Source organism: Leptidea sinapis, chromosome 17 (genome assembly GCF_905404315.1).
Source record: "Leptidea sinapis chromosome 17, ilLepSina1.1, whole genome shotgun sequence".
In the NCBI taxonomy this organism is placed as follows: domain Eukaryota; kingdom Metazoa; phylum Arthropoda; class Insecta; order Lepidoptera; family Pieridae; genus Leptidea; species Leptidea sinapis.
In genome coordinates this window covers 10,034,449-10,058,928 of record NC_066281.1, presented here as the reverse complement: position 1 = coordinate 10,058,928, position 24,480 = coordinate 10,034,449, and the positions used below count along the sequence as shown (strand labels likewise).

At 34.9% G+C, this 24,480-nt stretch overlaps 1 protein-coding gene across 1 annotated transcript in view; it reads right to left on the bottom strand.

Annotated features, from left to right (window-relative positions):
* The window catches only part of LOC126968905 (schwannomin-interacting protein 1), a 50,907-nt gene extending 26,792 nt beyond the window's left edge, over window positions 1-24,115 (bottom strand). Inside the window, exons 1-2 of the mRNA XM_050814063.1 lie at window positions 23,924-24,115; window positions 1,309-1,594 (exon numbers count right to left, since the gene is read on the bottom strand). Of these exons, the coding sequence (XP_050670020.1) occupies window positions 1,309-1,588 (280 nt within the window). The 5' untranslated portion in view covers window positions 1,589-1,594; window positions 23,924-24,115. The remainder of the gene's footprint in view (window positions 1-1,308; window positions 1,595-23,923) is intronic.
* Window positions 24,116-24,480: the final 365 nt, after the last annotated feature.

Sequence of the window (24,480 nt, the reverse complement as noted above, 5' to 3'; positions counted from 1 at the left end):
ACCAGCTTGCGAGAGAGCTTCGGAGTCTATTTGAGGTAGAGCTTCTTTTGCTTGTCTACACCCATTCACTTCCATCCAGTAATTATTACGTAGTTCCTTGGTGTGTTGACGTATGATCGTTCCAAGCCATCTAGAGGGGAGAGGAATAATTGGATCTGGTCCTATTACTGTCATCTGCGAGCCCCTCCTGGCCTGTTCATCAGCGGCATCGTTACCTCGTGTGTCACTCTATATCTACGTTAAGCACCAAGCTTCAAGTCTTCAATATATACGATAAATGAAATGAAATGAAATTTTATTTGCAAGAAAAATTGAACATAAGATGTTAACATAATATTATTGATAATCCAATATTTTTCGTCAAATGACATGCAAAATATGTTATAAAATTGTCTAAATACCAACACACTACTGTTATACTGAAACATGTCAGATTTCACAATGCTATCATTTATAGATTATGAATAGAAGTGGACCCAGTGTTCCTTGTGGTGCACCTTTCGTTTTAAGTCTATGTTCCGATCGATAAGGTATTACTTCATGATTGTTACTTAATTTAGCAATTTAGCGATATACGAACATACGTATATATCTATAATATATAATAATACAACAACAAACATCCTAGCATTTTAAATACGTACGATATTGGTACGAACATATGAATGATACCTAGCCTTTGATTTTTTTTGAAAATGTCTTACGGCTCCGTACACGCATACAATTACATGGCAGTCACTGCACTTTTTAAATCCCTACTCCATTATTATGATTAAGTAGTTATTTCCATAAAATATGTTGAATTGCGAGAAATGATTAAATCTAGCATAATAACCGCGTTCCAAATTTGAATTCAAAAATACGTAAAAATATTAGTCTTAAAAAAACATATTATATTCAAACTATGGAAATTAGAATTTATTAAGTTGTTACAATATTTATGGCCAGACTAGTTATAGATAGCGTGTCCACCTATTGCGCAATGGGATTAATAGATGGACACTCCCATTAATATATTTATAAAGTAGTAACTTTTATGGTTTTCTCATGGATTCCACTGTTACATAATTTTAAGCATGTTCAACATCAGTTTTATCTATTTTTAACATCATCATTAGCTGGAAGACGTCCACTGCTGGACAAAGGGCTCCCCCAAAGATTTCCACGACGATCTGTCCTGCGCTGCCCTCATCCAACGTATTCCGGACCAGATCGCAGGTCCATCTTGTGGGGGGCCGACCAACACTGCGTCTTCCGGTACGTGGTCGCAAAAAAAAATACCAAATGAAACAAAAACATACAACGTACATAAATATTTCTTACTGTCCAGACTTTTATCGATACTTTCACTAGCTGCGTCCACACCTTTGAGATTATTTAATCGATATTGTTTATTACAAACTTCTTGATATTCTTTGGAGGCTGTTTTATGGTTATGTCTGTTAACAGACAGTTTGGAAGTGATCTCACAACTATCGGAATTGTTTGAGTAATCTTGGAGTTTGCTATCGTTAATGTTGGTGTATGTACTAAGACTTTGCTCTGTCAGTTCTGTATCTAAATTTCCATTAACGTTTGTGATCTTCATATTCACCTGTGTACAAAAAAGAGCAAGAAATTAATTAAGAATGTAAAAATAATCTAATCCCTACTAAAATTCTGAGCAGCACTACAATTGCGCTCGTCACCTTGAGACACAAGATGCAAAGTCTCATTTGCCCAGTAATTTCACTAGCTACGGCACCCTTCAGACCGAAACACAGTAATTACACATTACTGCTTCATGGTAGAAATAGGCGCCGTTGTGGTACTCATAATCTAGCCGACATCCTGTGCAAAGGAGCCCACTGGTATAAGCTATTTGTTACGCTTTTACGCCGAAGCTACTGAATAGATTTTGATGAAATTTGGTACAGCGATAGACTAGAGCTTCGGAAAGGACAAAAGCTACATTTTATCCCGAAAAAATCCATGTATACCGCGGGATTTGTGTAAAACTAAAATTCACGTCGATGAGCTATATAACTTTACCAATAGTAGGTTTAGTTTGCGATAGCAATCTTCCTCGGAATAAGATTCGAGGAGCGAAAACGGGAACCGGAACTGGAATAGGACATCTTCAATTCCAAATTTGCTTATTATATTTAAAAACCCTTTATCTACGCGGATGAAGTCGCGGGCATCAGCTAGTAGTTAATATAACTTGTGATGAGCGACATCCAATAGTATTGATGCGCCAGACCATTTTTTTCTGTCGTCAAGGAGTAATGATGACCATTATAATAATGGATAATTATTGTGTTTCGGTTTGAAGGATTGGTGGGTGAAGTTTAATTACTGGATCAATGCCACTTCGCTTCTTATATCTCGAAGTGGCAAGCACAATTGCGAGGCTGATCATTTTGGCACTTTTAGGAATGGCACAGCACTGTAATGGGCAGATCGTAAATCGTGACACTTACCATCAGATAAAAGTCTTGCTCCATTCATCACTTTTTCTTCAAAAGAGGTTTTATATCTTATTATAAAGGTACTACTAGCTTTTAATCGCGACTTCGTCCGGGCGGATTAGTTACTTTGGGATGCATTTTCTAATAATAATAATACACTTAAACAAAATGCTGCGGTAAACTATAAATTGCTTATTTTAATACATTTTCAACAACTACTTTATTTTGTTTTTCCATTCTTTGCTAAAACACAAAGGTTTTGCGAGTGTGGTGCTCGTACACACGCCACGCCAAGTATAGTTTCCGATGAAAAAAACATTTTTTTAAGTACTCCTGTAACTTATAAGCGTTCTATTTTTGTACTAAATATAATCTTATTCGCAGCTAAGCTTTCAGCGTGGCTTTGTTTGGACTTCTATATGAACTTTCATCCCCTATTTCAACCGCACACAGGTCGTAATTTAAAAAACCCTAGAACAAATACAAACATCAAAAAAGTCTAAGCAACATGCATGTTATTACAAATTTACCATTTATATTAATTAATTTCTAAGTCTTTATTCGCTCAAAGTGCATAGGTATGTAATCTTTTTTGTTATTGATGACATACTGGCTTTTTTCATAAAATTAAATGAAAGGGAATTTGTTTGAATTTAAGTGCGTTTTTATTGCTACGGTTAGTCTTGATTTTATAATTTTACCAACTATTTAAATAAAGTTAGCGATAAAATTGAATTGGTAGATATTCTTTACGTCACGGAGCGATGTCATTTGACGGCAAATGAAATGCAAAGAGCTGTAGGGATGTTGCAAGCGGGAAGTAATCAATCTCAGGTATCTCGGCATTTTGGCATTCATACAAGTGCTATTTGTTGTCTTTGGCAGCGCTTAAATAATACAAGGGAAGCCGCTGAACAGCATTCAGGCCGTAAAAGGAGAACAACCACTCGGCAAGACCGGTACATACAGCTGATTGCAAGACGCCAGCCGATGTTAACCGCTCGAGAGATAAGTTTGAGGCTACATAATTGAAGTGGTGTTGATGTAAGTCCCCAAACTGTGCGAAATCGACTGCATGAGTACGGCCTACGAGCTCGACGCCCAATTAGGTGCCTACCGATACGTCACAGGAATCGCGCTCGTCGAATTGAATGGTGAAAGAGAACGCAGAACATGGACCCAGGAACAATGGGATAAAATTATGTTTTCCGATGAGTCGGGATAGTTCGGGTTTAGGGCTGATACAAGAAGGGTGCGAGTGTACCATCGGCCCGGAAATACTGAAAGGCTGAGGTGCATTCAGGAAGTTCATCCATACAGCGGCTCAACAGTTATTGTATGGGCGGGTATTATGAAGAACAGGCGAACTCAGCTCGTTTTTGTAAATGGAAACATGAACGCTGAAAATTACGTTGAGGATATTCTCCGACCTTATGTCCATCCATTTGCACAAACCTTTGGCTCCGATTTTACGTTAATGAAGACAATGCGCGTTCACATACAGCTCGGCGAACCAGTCAATACTTGGCAACGAAGAACGTCCGGGTATTGCCCTGGCCTGCACAATCGCCAGACCTCAACCCCATCGAGCATGCATGGGAAATGCTCCAGATACGTGTTGTGAAGGACTTAGACGGAGTGACAACAACCCAACAGCTGAAGTATTTGCTACAATCCCATTGGAAGCGAATACCTCAAGATGACATAAACAGTCTCATTAATTGAATGAATAATCGTTGCCGACAAGTTCTGAATAGCAGAGGAGGCCATACTTTGAATTAAATTATCCTATTCTTTCACAATATATTCATTTTCTTTAGAAATTTCATTTTGTTAAAAAAATGTTTAGTTGCTGATGTACCTTAGTTTCTGCAGTATATTCTATATATTGTTAATTTCTGTTATTAAAAGAACTAATAAAGACAACAGCTGTTATTTTTACATCCTAAGACTCTAAAAATATTATTTTAAAAATAAAATACAACGTTATAATGTGAAAAACCATCCTGAATTTTAAATTAGTACATGTTGCTTAGACTTTTTTGATGTGTGTATTTATATTTTATTTCTTATCAAGTGCATAAATAAAAAGTTTCATGGTGTGTTAAGGTAGCCTATGTCCTTTCCCAAGATCTAGTCTGATTCTGCACTGAATTTCATCACAATCGGTTCAGTTGTTTAGGCGTGAAAACGTAACAAAAAAACTTACATTTACTTTTACAATATTAGTAGGCATTATATCTTATTATTAAAGTATTATTATTTATACCGTACTATAAACTAGGCATTATGTCTATCCAACAGCAAAATGTTATAATTTTTTTTATTTTTGTACTCGATTTTGTTATCGTGCTTCAAATCCTATTTTTACATTATAAATTGACGAATATGGGTATTGGTACATCTTAAAAAGGCCTTTGACATGACAATTTGGGTATAACCTAAAGACGGCTTGCATGTTTGCAGTGCTTCATTACTAGATCAGTTCGTTTGTTTTTTCATAAGAATCCTTTAAACTATGATCTAGTTGGAGCGCAGCGGAGATCAATCCTTAATCTAAGTCTTTAAATTTTGTTGGTGGAATAGATATACGATCCTGAAACGTTCTGGAGAAAATTTGTAGTTTTCTTAAGTTTCACTTTACTAAATAATTACTTTTAGTAGATAAGGAAATGTTTGATTTGTTGTAAAAAATATATCAACAAGATACCAACAAAATACCTGTTCATTTGTAGTAAACAATACCTAGGTACGTCAAAAATAAAATTACTTTAAGAATATTCATCTTGTTAATTTGAGAGCTTTATGAATATGAAAATAATAAGTACCTTGTTTAATTATACATTCAAATGAGATAAGATCGAGGCCATGTCTGGACATAAATTTAACAAGCTATAAAAAAGCCTGCAAAGCGCTTAAGGCGGGAAATGTTTGTGATTTGATGGACCATGAATCACAAGCTTCATTAGCCATCGACCATCGACAATTGAGCTGAACTGTTATGTAGAGCGTAATTTCAAATTCAAATTCAAAAACACTTTATTCATGTAGGTCACAAAAATGACACTTATGAATGTCAAAAAAAAATATATAAATATTGTTTCTTATTGAATTTACCGCTACTTCGTAAAGGGTTGAGCTAATTAGAAGAAGTAGCAAGAAACTCATTGCCACTCTTTTAAGTCAAGATTTACATTTTAGTTGTTTTACAAATCATTTCAATTACAATGTATGCAAAGTGACGCAACAAAAATACTCAAAAGTCAAAAACTGAAAGGCTTACATGAGTAAGTCAAAAAAAGAAAAATAAAAGTAAATTAATACTTATAAACACAAGAGTTATTGAGTATAGTAGATGCATCGTTCCACACATACCGTTAATAAATAGAGGCATTATGTGAGCATTTCATAAAATAAAATATATAATAACTTTAACTCTAAAGGAAATAATAATAATAAAAAAACACATCAAGCAGACCTCCCGGTAACAAGATCATCCAGCCATCCATTTCAAATGCTATTTTCGGTACAATAGGTGTGTGGGTGTTCAATAAAGCGTAGGTTGGTGTTTGTTACATAATTACTTTCGACATATTTGCATAGTATTACCACAGAGTAGGGGTTCTTATTAACATACAGCTTGGGGGACCCGGACTACAGTGGGTCCAGTGCTCTGTGAACGGCTGGATCACTTGGCGTTGGGTAGAGACTGGATTATGTGTCTTCTACCGCATTTATCACGGGGAGTGTTCCGAAGAGCTGTTTCACTTGATTGCTGCCGCAGAATTCCACCTTCGCACGACACGCCACAAGTTAGGATATCATCCCCACCATCTGGATGTGTGATCACTGATCACCATCGGATTACCAATTGCAATTTTTAACATAGCAACAATTTCTGGTTAAGAAATTATGCTACTCGATAATCTTATTAGAATAATAAAGCCAGAATCAAACTTTGAAAACGGCCGGTGTATTTCTAAGAAATTGTTTCTTTCACGACCAGTTACAGTCACACTACGTGGAGGCTTATAACAATATTTTGGAAAAAAATTAACTGCCACCTTTTTATTCCAAAAAAATGTAAATTGCGACTTCTTTAGGTATGAACTATGAAATGCAGATTTTACTAGCGGTAGGACTATTGTCGATGAGTTTGATTGCCCTTCCAGCAGGAAAATAATCTCATAGGAAATCAGAAATTACGGGCGGACGAAGTCGCGGCCATCTGCTAGTATCATGTAAGGGTATTCATGTATGAATATCTGGAATATCCGGTTTTACAAACACAATTTCTTTGGATAAAGATTTTTTTTAGAATAAAGTATTTAATTCAATTATTGCATATTAAATCACACAATACAATGAACAGTGAATGCCCGTGTTAATCAAAATAGAGATAAGCGATATTAACGCCATGTTGTAGATGATAGTCAAATTCACAATCAATTTTTAGGGTTCCGTAGCCAAATGGCAAAAAACGGATCCCTTACAGATTCGTCATGTATGTCTGTCTGTCCGTCCGTAAATCACAGCCACTTTTTTCTGAAACTATAAGAACTATTCTGTTAAAACTTGGTAAGTAGATGTATTCTTTGAACGGCATTAAGATATTCACACAAAAAACAATAAATCTTGGGGGTTCCCCATACTTAGAACTGAAATTCAATCTTTTTTGTGTTATTTATGCATAGGTCTTCAAAAATGATATTGAGGTTTATAATATAATTTTTTTCTAAAGTGTGTTTTGCGAGAGAGACACTTCCAAAGTGGTACAATGTGTGTGTGTGTGTCTGTGTGTGTCCCCTGTTACTTCTAAAATAAGAATGATGAAACTAAAAAAAATATATGATGTACACCATGTAAACTTCCACCGAAAATTAGTTTGAACGAGATGAAGTTTGTAGATTTTAACAACACTATTATTAAAACATCGATCAAAGTTACAATTAACTACAAGAACTTTTATATTATGTTACTTGCTGCTACGGAACCCTTCATGGGCGAGTCCGACTCGCACTTGGCCGCTTTTTTGATAGATATTTATGCAACTGTTGTGTAATAAGGGGTATTAAAGCAGAAATGTGGGTTTATAATAGGGTAGGTAGGGTAGTTTGATAATAGTATCACATGAGTGTTTTAATACCTAATTATCAACATTTGCATACGAGACTTTATCTACACCCAGAATATGAATCCTCTAAACGATTCTGAAACAGTTAGCTTACTGCTAACATTAAAACAGCCAGTCCTAGTAGTAACCTAATATCATCCATTACTGATTATATACGAATAAACTAATTATTAATGAAATAATTATTTATTTTTAGTACTTAGTAATTTCCTTTTGTATAGTGCAATTATTAAAATTCACTTGAATATTATGTTCTTTTGCAGCATTTAAAATATCTGGCGGTGTGCTGTCAAAACTGCTCATTTTTGTTGAATTGCTCATTTTTTGTAAACAAAACAAAGGAATATCGACGAAAAATGTCGGGGATTCGAATGACCTAATTTTTTTTCTCGGCGCGCGACGTTCTGGTAGTGTGGAACGCGCGTAAACGAAAATGTTCTTTATTTGAAATTCACACAGATACCACGCATCGAGCAATAAGAATGTGGCTGTCTGTTGAAACTCTTTGCGCATGAAGGAATCGAAAAAAAAACAAAGGAGTGTTGTTATGAAATTCAGTACATTACAACACTCCTTCGCATGATGTAATGGTTATTAGGACATTGGATGTTTTAATGTTCGCAATAAGCTAACTGTTTCAGAATCTTTAATAGGGGATTTAGAGCATGGGTGTAGATAAAAATGATTTACCACATGGCGGTAAAGTAGTGATATTAAGAATAAAAATAGCGTTTAGTAAAAAAATATATTGTATATCCATGTTTTATTAAGAAATATGCTGATTTAACTTAAAAAGCAAAGGCTTATCTAAATAAAAAAATCGATTCAATACTAGATCCGTTTCCGAGAAACATAAAAAAGAATTTACGGTCTACTCTTGTACGGTAAATTCTTTTTTATAATTTAACTCTTGTTAAGTATAAGATTAATATCTTATATTAAATACGATTTGCCCTCAATATCTATTAACCATCTTAGCTTAGTTCTACTGGTATTTTATAATAATCCATTAACTTCACAAATTGGCATTAATTACACATTCATTTTGTTAGTGACTTGCTGTTTTAAAGAAATATGTTCTATTTTCACCCCAGCCGGCCCCATCAAAGGTGTGCCCTGTCCGACTTTCACAATATTTTAGCTTACGGTTGAAGGGTGTACGCTCAGAACGATAGCTTCATTCATAAGTCCTGTCAATAACAGAAGTAACATCTTGGATTTAAAAAAATGATCCCAAATTCGTTCTCTACACCGTCGAGAACCTCGGATACGATATCCATATTGTTGAAATCATAATTTTGCGCGGCGGCCATCTTGGATTTAAAAAATTGTTCAAAAATATAAGAAATGCTCGATTTATATCCTCAAAGCGACTACGTGATATTAGTGTAAAATGTTAATAACTTGAATTAATATAAATAAATTCAATTTAATTTAACATTGAAAAAGAAAAACATGGTATGTTATAACCCCTCTGAGTTTTATTACATCAGATCCGAACTTACGACCCATTACCACTTTTCAGCATCTAATAATAAAAGTTAATAATAGTTAATACATGTTCTTTGTAAATTGCTTAGACGTGAGCAGTTTTCATGTCGTAGTAACGCCCTTGACCCAGTTATTACGTTCTCTACATATTATTGATTATTCCATAAAATAAAAACATGAAATGTAGAAAACCGCTCAGTATGCTGACATCACCATAAACAAGTTATACGATAATAGAACACGTTATACATTTAAACATATGTGTCTGAAATGTATGTAACGTTTGCAGAATTACCGCCGACAAAGGTTTGTCCTACAAAAGAACAGAAACATTTACAAAACAGAAGAATCATTTTATTTTACATGTTTGTACTATTAGGGAATATATTTCACTTCGACATAAGCGCCACCGTAGTATCCGTAAGCTACGAAACTAGACACCACATATACATATCCAAATGTTTAGAGTTTTCTTTAGTGTTAATTCCGCTTATATTTGTCGTTAAACAATTTGACACGTGTTTCGCCTCTACACGAGGCATCCTCAGGAGATGACTATTACTGAGAGACTAGTCTCGTGCCAGAGTTTGGCGAGTCAACATCTCCCATATCAAAAATTGATAGTCTACTTTGAATTTTGATAATAAACCTTTCTGTATCGATATTATCCATCAAATGCAATTTAACAAACGCAATTATAAAACAAAAGAGCAGTGCACACGTGTTGCATGCAAAGAGGTGGAAGCGCCACTAGTGGCCGAGTATGTGTGATACGTGGGTAACACTGAAAATGTTTAGAACTGGCCAGTCAGAAATATTGCTAATGAAAACTTTTTTTGAATTTCAATTTTAGAACTCTTTGGTAACCTAATGCAGTTAGTATATTGCATTCATTTGTCATTTATTTTTGTGAATTGGCGGCAAATCTAAAACTCTTGTTACACGTGAAAGTGAACCTGACGCGAGAAAATTTTGGGTCAATGATTTATTTTGACTTTGGTTGTGGGCTTACTCAACATAATAGGCTGCGATTAGCATTTTTTAATGAAGCCCCATCTCGTGCCACTATTTACAATTGGTTTAACGAGTTTAAGCGTGGACGTAGCAATCTCAATGATGATCCGCGTGAGGGACGTCCTTTAACACCGACTACTGAAGATAGCATCAGTGCTGTTCGAAGCATGATAGAGAAAGATAAGAGAGTGACCTATCAGCAGATACGGGCAAGCCTAGACATTGGTATGAGTCAATTTCAAAAAATATTACACGAACATTTAGGCGTCAGAAAGCTTTGTATCAAATGGATTCCCCATACTTTAACCGACGACACTGTGCACACCACAAAAAAATTCATAAATCCACTTATCCATATATATCTTATATATTATTATTATTTATATCATATAATATTTAGTTTTAATGAATTTTTCAATACAAAATGAATTATTATTATACTAGTCTATTTGATAATAATATATGTTAATTACTAGTTGACCCAGCAAACGTTGTATTGCCGATATTAAAATCGCGATACAAAAGTAACTGTTGATCGTAGATGTGTGAAAATTTGATGTTGTATGTATTTTTTTATGTTGGCTCATAATCAAACAAATTTAAAAATAAATGTCAAAAAAATTAAAAACAAAAATTTGGCGTGGACCACCCTTAACGAAGGAGTTTAACTACAAACACCGCGACATGAGAATTTTATATATTAGATATACTTTTGTGACATTATAAATAGGTACTAAATGAATTATTTAATTACATCTTCTTCTTCGTCGGATTACTCTTGATAGAGCAGTCGTGGTCACGTCGAACGACAAACGATTCTACGCCAGTTATCCCTGGCTGTTGCTTCTCTGGCACATGTGCTGAAGTGTTTGCTTTGATCTGGTCTGTACTGGTCCTACTTTAATTATTTACATCTTATATTATAATATCTTTAAATTTAAATTTTATTGATATTAAATACTAGCTGACCCGGCAAACGTTGTTTTGCCATATAAAGTATAATTCACGCGATAGTTTTATAAGTAATAAAATATTGCCTATATTATAGCCTGTACATCATTTTGTTCTATTGTCAATAGTTTTTGCAGCGCACGCAAAAATAGGTTTTCGATTTTACACCTTGTGTTACAAAATACCAATTTTATTACGGATCCTTAATTTTGAAAAAAAACATAGCCTATAGCCTTCCTCGATAAATGGACTACCCAACACTGAAATAATCATTTAAATCGGACCAGTAGTACCAGAGATTAGCGCGTTCAAACAAACAAACAAACACTGCAGCTTTATAATATTAGTATAGATTATAGTATAGATTAATGATAGAATTGTGAAATCCGACATGTTTCAGTATAACAGTAGTGTGTTGGTAGTTAGACAACTCTATAACATATTTTGCATGTCAATTGACGAAAGATATAGGATTATTAATATTATTATGTTAACATTTTAACTACAATGTTTCTAAATGTTTTGAGTTTTCTTTAATGTTAATTCCACCAATATTTGTCTTTTAAACAATTCGACACGTGTTTCGCCTCTACACGAGGCATCCTCAGGACTCACCAAAACTCAGTCTCGTGCCAGATTATGCCAAAAGATTTGGATAATTATGGATTTTCGCAAAGTAACGCCTACTTCAATAAATTTACAATGTTTCTTGCAAATAAAATTTCATTTCATACATCTCGTATTTTATGAAGAAATTTAATTTCATTTTTCATCATAATGTGTTCAAAACATGTCATAAATGTTTGCTATCTCATGTCACAAACACAAGCCGGATCCTAAACAAACACGAAACCTATTTACCCACCCACATAAAAGAAATTTTATAAAGCAAAGATAAGACTGTCTTATTTCTTAATTAATAAAATAAAATCCAATTTTTCCCTCATATTTTGTATATTTTACCTATTTACCTACATATTTTTTATTTTTGGGTAAATACCCTACCCTTAAAAAAAGCGGTTCACTTTAAATCATCGGCACGCAACGCTCCTGTGATTCGTCCGGTAATGCAACAGTTTATAAGCAAGTATATTGTATGTTTTTGGTTTTTATCATAATATATAAGCTAATTATGTAACAAAAAAATATATAATGGTAAAAAAATCGTAAGGTACATTTAAAATATATTTAAAATTGGCTGTACTTTTACCAATATAAATGCCAATAAAACATTCAAAGTCAAAGTCAAATAACATTTATTCAATTAGGCTTAACTTAGCGCGCATGAATCGTCACTAAAAATATTTCTTTTAAATTACTGAATCTACCATACCGTTCGGAAAAAGTAGAGGTCATGAGAAGAACATACAAGAAACTCAACCGCCATTATTTTCAATTATTAGAGTATTTTACAATAACTGTAATTACAAAACAAATTAGTTTGTAAGGTGCTGCATTCAATATATATTTCGTGTTCAAAATTAAAAGCGTTTCTTAATATTAAATATTTCATAATAAGTAATAAAGAACAAATTGTATAAATATAAAATAACCTATATTGGAAGCATCAACCTTTATTGTTTGAATTTATTGTTTGTGTAAGGATGCTTCGTGAACACGATGGTCGTGATTACTGTCATAATTATCATAAGATACATAATAGCTGTAAGGGTAAATGTATACACTTATAATAAAGTCCCAGCCACTGTTCAGGCATAATCTATAAATAAATTTAAATGTTTTATACAAAATGGCTCTGTCGTAAATCCTATTACTCCACACCTGAATATCTAAGTGATTGGACAGCCTGGACTAGATTATGATTATTTTATAGCGATAGAAATGACTGTACAATATTGTATATTTTTATTGAAAAGAGCGCAAAAAAAGAATACGGGGAGACTTTCTTGCGCCGCTTCTTCTCTCTCAGACCGCCATTTGTTTCCGAAGCGGTAGTACTACCTAGTATATTAGAAATGACACCAAAAAGAATTCTAATGGAATCAATTTTGAGAAAATAAATGCCTTTCACGCCTTTTTTTTTAGTAATTGCATCCAACAGATACAATGATTTATTAACTATAACAGATCAAGTACCCCATGCTTTTTACGTTAGATAATTTATGCGTCTAGGCAAACTGTGACCACTGTGAACACGTCGAAAAAAAATTGCGACGAACAGTTAGCCTCTTATTTTCAGCAAACGCACGCACACTAAAACAAAGTAACTGCCGTATTTTATTCTATTTTATTTGGGACACAAAACAATTACACATTAAATGATTACATTAGAGAAAGAAATAACATAAGTAGTACCTACTAAGTGCATAACTTATTTATTAAATTAAATTATTATTTAATTTAATAAATAAGTTATGCACTCAAATTAAATATAATTATTAATTAAATTAAATTGTATTGATAACATTATTAAATTGATGCTGTTTCACTGTGCTATTAATTGCTGATTTGAATTGTAATTCCGATATACCTAATATGTCAATATCTGAAAAGATTTCATTGTATGTGCTAACTTGTGGCGCGTTTGCCGGAGTTGGTCCGAATTGGGCTAACTGCAAAAATAGACTATAAAAAGAATTGCCGTATCGCGAGTGTAATACGGGTTGCAGACCAAGAGCTAAGCTAAGTTAGTTTAGCTTAGCTCGCTTAGCTGACGCAGTTTTCCATACTTGTGTGCAGACCGCAAACTATGCGAACTAAGCTATGTAAGCTAAGCCCCTCCCGCTACCCGTACACCCTTTGCACATCCTTCGCCAGCTGTTGGTGTGCACGCAATTTATTTCTAGCGTAGCTTAGCCTAGCTTGCTTGGCACAGCTTACTTTAGCCTTGGCATAGCTTAGATTTCGGTCTGCAACCGGCTTTAGACGTAGCTGCCATGCACACTAAAGTAATAAATCTGGCCTATTGACATGCATTGCTTAACAGTTAGAAGCTTTATCTACACGTATAAATTATCTAAGCTTATTTCAATACATTATTTTTTTACTCTATCACTCTATTCCTAGTTTATGCTGATTTATGCATATTTTTTTATGACAGTAAGGGAAGAGACGAGCAGGACGTTCAACTGATCGTAATTGTGAACGGCTGGATCACATGGCGTTACGTAGAGAAGTCGCTTCATTGTGTGTCTTCTACCGCATTTATCACGGGGAGTGTTCCGAAGAGCTGTTAACCTAATTCCTGCCGCCGAATTTCACCTTCGCACGTTAGGATATTATCCCACCCATCTGGATGTGTGGCGGTCCTCCACAGTGCGGTTTTCAAGGAGCTTTCTTCCACGTACTACAAAGCTGCGGTGCGGTGTTTCCGGGACGATACGACATGGGTACCTTCAAAAAAAGCGCGTACATCTTCCTTAAAGGCCGGCAAGGCTCCTGTGATTCCTCTGGTGTTGCAAGAGACTGTGGGCGGCGGTGATCACTTAACACCCGTACGCTCGTTTGTCCTTCTATTTCATAAAAAAAATTGATACGCCCTGCCCATTACAATGCAGTGCCAGTCAGGAGACTTCAAAAACCCAAAAACTTCTGAACGGTACTACAATTGCGCTAGTCACCTTGAGACATAAGATGTCAAGTCTCATTTGCCCAGTAATTTCACTAGCTATGGCGCCCTTAAGACCGTAACACAATAATGTTTACAAATTACTGCTTCACGGCAGAAATAGGCGTACAAAGGAGCCTCCCACTGGTATTTATATTATATGGAATATTATCTTCTACGGTTTTCTATAAAAGTGTGTTTTTTATTTATTTTTTAACTAATTATTGTTTATTGTTGATTGTTTGATAAAAATACGTCCTCCAGCAGGAAAATGCCTTGTGGAAATGGAAAATGAGGAATGCAATAAAAGTTATTGCGATTTGAGCAGTAAAAATATATTTACCCCAAATAAGCAGTAAACGAAGGCCTAAACCATAAAATTGTCTCTTTGGGAGTCGTTCCTCTGTTACGGACCGCTGCTTAAGGAAAACACTTGTATAATAATATTATCAAGGAACAAAACAACGTATCTTGTTTTGTAAATTTGCTAATTTTTTTGTATGTCAATAAGAGACGAGCAGAACGTTCAGCTGGTGGTAATTTAAACCACATTACAATACAGTCAGCTCAGGATTCTTGAAAGACCCAAAAACTCTAAGTGGCACTACAATTGCACTCGTCACATTGAGACATAAGATGTTAAGTCTTATATTTCCAGTAATTTCACTAGCTACGGCGCCCTTCAGACCGAAACACAGTAATGTTTACACATTATTGCTTCACGGCAGAAATAGACGCCTTTGTGGTACCCATACCTAACGAAAGCAAAGACGATTGTCTTTGTTTTCTGTTTTACCTACTTCTTCTCTATGTAAACTTTATTTCCTTGCGCACAATGTGCTTGAAAAGGATATTCATTTACGTTTCGGTTTTACTTTGCGAATAAATCAAAAAAAAATAATTAAGTAATATTTATATATACATTAAACAGTGACTGGCAGATCCGTAACTCATCACAAAATGACCTATGGCGTAACGTTCCGAAACGAAATGACTGAAACTTGGTGAATTCAGTAATTTAAGAGAAATACTTGTAGTGACGATTAAAAAAAAAGCTTAGTTTAAGCCTAATTGAATAAAGTTTATTTGAAATTAAATTTGTAAACAAAATTTATGAACGATGCGGGACTCGCGCTCCGTGCGAACGCCCTTTCCAATTGAGCCAACCGTTCGAGTGACGTATCGTTTATAAATTTTGTTGACAAATTTAATTTCAAATAAACTTTATTCAATTAGGCTTTAACTATATTGAGAACGGCCTTAAGTGTATAATTACAAATATGTATAACTCATATTATTATTTTCGATAGTATTAAAAACACAGTTAGTTTTTCTCAATAATTCTGTAATTTTATACTTAATTATAAGAGGTCTCAATCTGACTAATTTGACTTAGGTTCAAAGAAAAAAAATATAAAAATAATACCATTAATAATAAAAAATTTAAAATTCAAATGTTTTGAGTTTTCCTTAGTGTGAATTCCGCCTATATTTGTCTTAAAACAATTCGACACGTGTTTCGCCTCTACACGCGGCTTCCTCAGGACATGTTGACTCGCCAAACTCTGGCACGAGACGTGACAGACACACATACCACATCAACGAAATTTTTACAGTCACGTATAGTTATGAGATGCAATATCAGTTAATGAGCGCAGACAATTGAAAATATGTTATACAAGTGTACATATGCACAGTGACAGAAAATGGAGATCTAACCTACATCAAGAAATTTTTTGTCAAAAAGGCATATAAGGCATTTATTTTCCCAAAATTGATTCCTTTAGAATTCTTTTTGATGTCATTTCTAATAACTACTAGATACTACTACCGCTTCGGAAACAAATGGCGCTCTGAGAGAGAAGACGCGCCACAAGAAACTCTCCCAGCATTCTTTTTTTGCGTTCTTTTCAATAAAAATATACAATATTGTACAGTCATTTCTATCGCTATTAAAATAATCATAATCTAGTCCCAGGCTGTCCGATCATTTAGATATTCAGCAGCGGAGCAAAAGGAGTTACGACATTTTTTTATAAAACATTTAAATTTATTTATAGATAATGCCTGAACAGTGGCTGGGACTTTATTATAGAAGTGTATACATTTACCCTTAAAGCTATTATGTATGTTATGAAGCCTACTAGAATTAGTTACAAGCAATCCCTTAGTTCTAGTGTTATAATAATGAAAATCACTATTAAGAGCAATCGAGTTTATAGTAAAAATGATTTTTATGTTCTTCTTTTATTGTACTTTGATTTGATTGTCTTGTTAAACGGAGAGGTGGTAAAACCGGTGGTGGAATCTGCTATATTTTTTGGCATTACTCTAGATTCCAAATTGCAATGGGGGATTGCAATATTGGACGTTTGGCAGATAGGTTTATTTCTGCAGCGTATACGTTAGAAAAATTAGACAGTTAACTTATAGATTAGTTATTTTCATAGTATGTATTATGTCCTATAGTATATTAAAGGATATCATTTCGAATGGGTGGTAGTTATTGACGTTCAATAAGAGATTTTAAATCCTATTTTGGATAAAAATATATGATTTTGAATGTGTTACCAATTCTTTAAGCTTTGATTGAGGCGCTCCAACTAGATACGGCACTGTGTAAGAATAGCTTTTTATTACGGCTTTTAGATGCTTGTATGCGTGGCATCTTTACACTCAATGGCATCTTTCAAATTTTGTAACATACGCTTCGTCTTAAGTTACATTGAAATTAAAAAAATACAAAATATTTACTGATGATAGGGTAGGCCGGGGCTAGTTGAGCATAGGGGCAATCGATATATCTCGGAATATATACACCGCAGAAACATCAAATAGCGAAAAGAAAGCGTCGACAGAGCAGATCTTATCGCACGACCGCCAGTGGCGACAAGTCGATCGAGTAAAGTACATGACCGTATTATTAATTTAGACAACAAAGATTAAAATAGTTGTAAACAGTAATATTTCGTCTGTAATAGTCAAATTTCATTCGTTTTCAATCGGGTAAGTGGTATACTATGATATATTTATTCTACTTTTGATACATATATAGGTTCTGCGTATAATTCTAACAGTTTATTCAAAATCTTACCTTTGTCTTTAAATTTCGGGGTGGGGCTAGTTGAGCTATAGTTGCTCAACAAAAATGGATTCAGTGTATCAGATATTTGGAATGTGGATGAGACAGGAGTGTCCTGTGTGCCTGGTGCTGGTCTTACTTTCGTTTGTGTCAATTGCAACAGTGACATGAGTTCATTATTCAAAGAATTTAGTTTTGTTGTTTTACCCATAAAAAATTGTAAATAAAAGATTATTGTCAAAAACAATCAAAAACAAACAAAAGCTGTGGAATGACCTTCCTTATGCGGTGTTTCCGGGACCATACGACATGGGTACCTTCAAAAAAAGCGCGTACACCTTCTTTAAAGGCCGGCAACGCTCCTGTGATTCCTCTGGTGTTGCAAGAGATTGTGGGCGGCGGTGATCACTTAACAACAGGTAGGCTCGTTTGTCCTCCTATTAAAAAAAAATATTTGATTTCGTGTCTAGTTAACATTGAATCCATCTGTGTGCTCAATTTACCCCACATTCTTGCTCAACTTACCTCACCCATGGGGTAAATGGGGCATGGGTTGAGCAAACATGACTTTCTGTACTTAAACAGCTGTAGCTCTTAAACTCAACTAGCTAGAAATAATTACTATGGACACTTTTGCTAAGGGATATATTAGTAATTGATCAGTATGCAGAACAAGACATTAAAAGTTATCGTTGAGGAGCTATAGCCGCTCAAGTGAAAAATTGCTCAACTAGCCCCGCCCTACCCTATGTTGTCCCCGTGTCTTTTTTATTTCTTGTAGTATTATTTTTACAAAGTTGTACCACGCAAACTGGCACGCAAACATCAATTATTAGCAAAGTTTAATGTGGCACATCAACGACACACATTGTTGAAGACTGGCTCGAGTACGCCCACTTGGGCGTATTATCAGTTGCCGCACTTTACGGCTAAGCATGCGGTATCTTGTTGGAGCGCAGCGGAGACCAATCCTTTATCCAAGGTTATAAATAAATAAAACAAAAAACGAACAGGTACAGTTTGTAGACTGCTCACGTCAAAAAAGTCAAGCACTACTAGAGAGGCCGCGGCGTGCGGGTTCGATAGCGCTTCGTTGGCACGCAAAGGGCTCTCCTGCATGCTCCGAATCAAATATTTAGATCATCTACGACCCTTATCGATCCCCAGGCTATTGACTGCGTACAACGCAACTATAATCTTTTGTTTGTACTTTATTGACGAAATTAATGTTTTATTCAAATTCACATATTTTTTTTCAAAATACAATTTAAAATCACTTTTTAAACGTCAAAAAAGTACCGCTCATTTGAAATAGTAAGCCTAAACTCAGCGGGTTTTTTTTAATTTAGTTACAATATATGTAGTATCGTCTAGTATTCCTAGTCTGTGGTATCATTAAGAAAATTATTTATGTAAAATCATTTATGTTATACATAGACTGTACTAAAAGTATCGGGAATGGAATATTTCCATTGTTCCTGTCATATTAAAATCTTTTTAATTGAAATTTACTAGGTTTTAAAAATCGAATACCATTTATTTATTTAAAAAAAGATTCTCGGTCTTGTCACAAGGTCTTGTCAAACTTGTTTAGTCGTTGAGAGAATGGAATTGACTCGAGAAAATTCTAGAGCGATGATTTATTATGACTTTCGAAGTGGTTTAACACAAAAACAGTGTCTTGACCGGATGATTTCTGCATTTGGTGATCAAACCCCATTCAAAACCACAATTTATCGCTGGTTTGCTGAATTTCAACGTAGACGTGTCAAGCTCAGTGATGATCCCCGTCAAGGTCATCCAAAAACTGCAGTCACCAAAGAAAACGTTGATGCTGTGCGTAAGCTGATTGAGGAAGATCGACATGTGACATACCGCGAAATTCAGGCAACTTTAGACATTGGCATGAGTCAAATACAAATAATCTTGCATGAACAATTAGGTGTAAAAAAGTTGTTTTCCCGATGGATACCCCATTTGCTCTGTGAAGAGCAAAAAGCGGCTCGCGTTACTTGGTGCATCAGAACTCTCAAAAGATTCCACGCAGGATCCTCGAATGCTGTATACAACATCATATCAGGTGACGAATCCTGGATATACGCGTACGAACCCATGTTGCAACTATTCCTCTTGAGGGACAAAGAACGGTTAATGCAGAATGGTATGCTAGCATTTGTTTGCCACAGGTCGTTTCTGAACTCCGTAAAGAGAACTGCAACCGCCGCATCATCCTCTATCACGACAATGCGAGTTCTCACACCGCGCACGGAACAAAAGAGTTTTTCGAGCAAAAAAACATAGAATTATTAGACCATCCGCCGTACAGCCCCGACCTAAGCCCTAATGATTTCTATACTTTCCCTAAAATAAAGAATAAATTGCGGAGTCAGAGATTTTCATCACCTGAAGAAGCTGTGGACGCCCACAAAACGGTCATTTTGGAGACCGCAACTTCCGAATGGAATGGTTGCTTCAATGATTGGTTCCATCGTATGGAAAAATGTGTCAAATTTCGCGGAGAATACTTTGAAAAGCAATAAATACATTTTTAAATAGTAATGTTGTGTCACTTCCTTGATTCCCGAAATTTTCAGTGCCGCCCTCGTAGTTAATAGTTAAAGTTAATGTACCACTGAATCATTATCCTTTTTACGTTAAAAATTACTATATAACACTGAATCATCATCTTTTTTACATTTATAAATAGATTTGATTAATTATAATCCATATTTTTGCTGCTACGAAATAATTCAGGTTTGAATTCTCTATGAAACACCTTTTGATGGGCTAAAATTTTCCGAACATTTACAACAGTAATGTATATTTTTTTTTCACACCAACAAAAAGTAGAGATTTTAACGAAAAAAAAGCCCACTGACTTTTTTGATAAAACTGATATTTTGACGTGAGAATTTTTGATAGAATATTAGGGCTCTTTTTCGATATTTAAGTCAATATAAGGTGAAAAATTAAAAATATGAATATTTGAAATACTGTAGAGCGTTATTTCCACCCAAAAGAAATCTGAGTTGTGTCTAATGAAGTTTTTATTATTTTTCTCAATTTCTGCTTTTATTTTTGGATACATTATTACTATTTGCGTTTAAAATATAACAAGAGCTGACACAATAATTTACACTTATTTTAAATAAATAATATGCGATCGGACGAAATTCTCGGGGTAGCCTGATTCCCTAGAGGACGTCTCCCCAGGTGGCGGATAGGGGAATGCTTAATGGAGGATCAAACCTTCATAGGGTAGGAGGGAAATAAATTCCCTCCCGTGGACCACAAGGCCAGAGAAGGACTCTCTGTCGACAAACCCCTGCCCCGGGCTTCTCGAACGTATTCAGAGTAGAGGTCGTAGTCAGTGCTGCATGATGGACTGGGGCATGCAGAAGAGTTGGAGGCGGATGAACTGCTAGTGGGTCAACGGCGGCACTTGCACCTGGAGTATAGGTGACAGTCTTGGCATCAGGTGGTTACCAGCCGTAAAACACGTAGCCAAAACACAATCAAAAATGAATAAATAATAGTTTAAAAAAAACTAAAAAACCCGCTTTATATAAAATTCAACTAAAAAATAAGAAAATAAATTTTAATAAATCTAAATTGAAAATAGTGTAAACAAAATATTTTACTGTAAAAGAAGCGTGGGGTGTAGAAGAATTAATATTTTAATATTATCTTAAAAAGCACCCCACGCTTTCTTTAGTTGAATTTCATATAAAGCGTGTTTTTTAGTTATCTTAAACTATTATTTATTTTCATTTTTTAGTTAAATTAAAACGCTTTTATAGAAATAAAAGCGATATTTATTTGGGAAAGTTTGGAGCATGTTAAGAAGACTTGTACTCTACTTTACAAGAAAATATGTCTTACTAAATAAGACTATTTATGAATTGGTTCACACGTAAATTGGTTTTTAACTAAATTACACACTACATCATGTAGTATTGATGTGAAAGGATAGGAAATTCTCCATTTTGAGTATTTGCCTGTGCGAATATAATAGGCATTATCCTTACTAATATCATAAATGTGAATGTAAGTTTGTTTGTTACGCTTTTACGCCGGAGCTACTGAACCGATTTTGATGAAATTTATTTTTTTACATTTTATCCCCGAAAAATCCATGGTTCCCGCGGGATTTATGAAAAACTAAAATTCACTTCGATGAGCTATAACTATACTAATAGTAGGTTTAGTTTGCGATAGCAATCTTCCTCGAAATAGGATTTATATAATATGTTGGGAACGGGAACCGAAACTGGAATAGGACATGAGATAATCTTCAATTTCAAACTTGCTTATGTTTTTTTAAAACCCTTTATCTACGCGGACGAAGTAACGGACATCAGCTAGTGATAGAATAAATGTAAGGATAAGATGGTTGAAAAGTTTGAAATAACAGGTTTTCATTACCTTTTTTTTTATGGAATAGGAAGCCAAACGAGCGTACGGGTCACCTGGTGTTAAGTGATCACCGCCACATTCTCTTGCAACACCAGAGGAATCACAAGAGATTTGCCGGCCTTTAAGGAAGGTGTACGCGCTTTTTTTGAAGGTACCCATATCGTATCGTCCCGGAAACACCGCACAAGGAAGCTCATTCCATAGCGTTGTAGTACGTGGAAGAAAGCTCCTTGAAAACCTCACTGTGGAGGATAGCCACACATCCAGATGGTGGGGATAATATCGTAACTTGTGGCGAGTCGAGCGAAGGTGGAATTCGGCGGCAGAAATCAGGTTAATAGCTCTTCGGAACACTCCCCGTGATAAATGCGGTAGAAGACACACGATGAAGCGAGGTCTCTACGCAACGCCCAGTGATCCATTTTTGCTCTTAATAGTGATTTTCATTATTAAAACACTAGAAATAAGGGATTGCTTATAACTAATTCTAGTAGGTTTCATAAGATACATTATAGCTATAAGGGTAAATGAATACACTTTTATAATAAAGTCCCAGCCACTGTTCAGCCATTATCTATAAATAAATTTAAATGTTTTATTAAAAAATTGCTCTGTCGTAAATCCTATTACTCTACAGCTGAATAACTAAGTGATCGGACAGCCTGGGACTTGATTATGGTTATTTTATAGCAATTGCAATGGCAGTACAATATTGTATATTTTTATTGAAAAGAGCGCAAAAAAAGAATGCTGGGAGAGTTTCTTGCGCCTTCTTCTTCTTCTATCTCAAAAGGCCATTTGTTTCCGAAGCGGTAGTAGTATCTAGTATATTAGAAATGACATCAAAAAGAATTCTAAATCAATTTTGAGAAAATAAATGCCTTTTATGCATTTACTTCATAAAAAGCACTAACAGTAAGTAAATTGCGTTAATTATGAGTCAATTGAGATATTGAATTGAATTCGGCTCAATTGAGATCGGCTCTCATTTAAAATAACAAAAAAATGTGATTATGTGACATGCTAGGTGTTTATAGCGATAATAGCTTTTCTATTGCGTTAGAGACTGAGACTAACTTAAATCTAAATTCAGTCTCAATATGCTTTAATAAGTACGAGTACACTCTTTCTGGAAGACTTCAACCTTTTCTTGCATATATACAGTCAAACACATCTAATATTAATCCGGTCATATTGTACTTTTCAGTACCTACCTACCTATTTTGCAGCAGTATAAATATGCTTCTTAAAAAAAACGCAACAATATTTCATCGATGATAATATTGTTATGAAAATAATAGTTAATTCCTTGGATCGACGTCGACTTAGTAAGACGTAGCTTGTCACGCACACTAAACTAATATGCCTGGCCTGTTTTTATCGGTTGTCTAACAGTAAGAGACTCTATCTAGACGTATAAATTATCTTAGGTTAATTCGGTAAAAAAAATGCTATAAGAACCTCTAATGTGTTTCCTATAATATTTCATGCTATTTGTGAGACGTCAAATAATATTGATATACAAGTAATACAACTTATTAGCTTAGTATTAATTGTATATCAATATTATTTCAAATATAAAACATTCAAGCAAATGACATTCTGTAGTAAATTACCTACTATAACTGAAATTTATTTAAGTGATGACGTTCGACTCGCATTCGACTGTACCTACGTGCATCAGCCATAAAAAGTGCCTATAGAACGCACACTAAAAGTCGATACGTTTGTCCCATTTTCATACGGTTGGATATCGCTTACAATTCGCTTCAATCAAGATTTTCATTATCAATGTCACAGTTTATTTTAAGACTTACCTCTTAAGGGCGTCATTCTGCTTCCGACTCAGCGCAGCTCTGAATAATGCATGCAACTGGCAAGGCTAGTCTTTGTAACGAAACTCCTGCTGAAAAAGCGTCTCCGAGTAAAAAAATAACGATTTCTGTCTGTATACGTCACAAATTGCGGCTATTGAATAAGATATTGTGAAAAAACGTGCAACCCGTATGCCGTTTGCTGCAAAATGCTAGCGTGGCTCGGAAACGTACCCGCCCGCCCCCGCGAACTACCCTCTTCTCCCCTCCCGCCCGCCTCGCCGGCACCCGAATGCAAGCCTTGAGCGGTTTTCTGCCCTCAGCTTATAACTGACATGCCGATGGAAATTCTTAGCGGCACTCAATGTTTACTTATCGTGAGCGTTACTCGATTTATATTTAGAATCGCATACTCTTTTAATCTTATTAAGCTGAAGAACTTATTGATTTAGTTTTGTATTCATGATTTAAATGCGTACGTAGGTATTTCAATCGTTTAGCATTGAAGGCTGTTGTATTGTTATTTAATATTCTATAAGTTTTATAGAGTAATATTATGT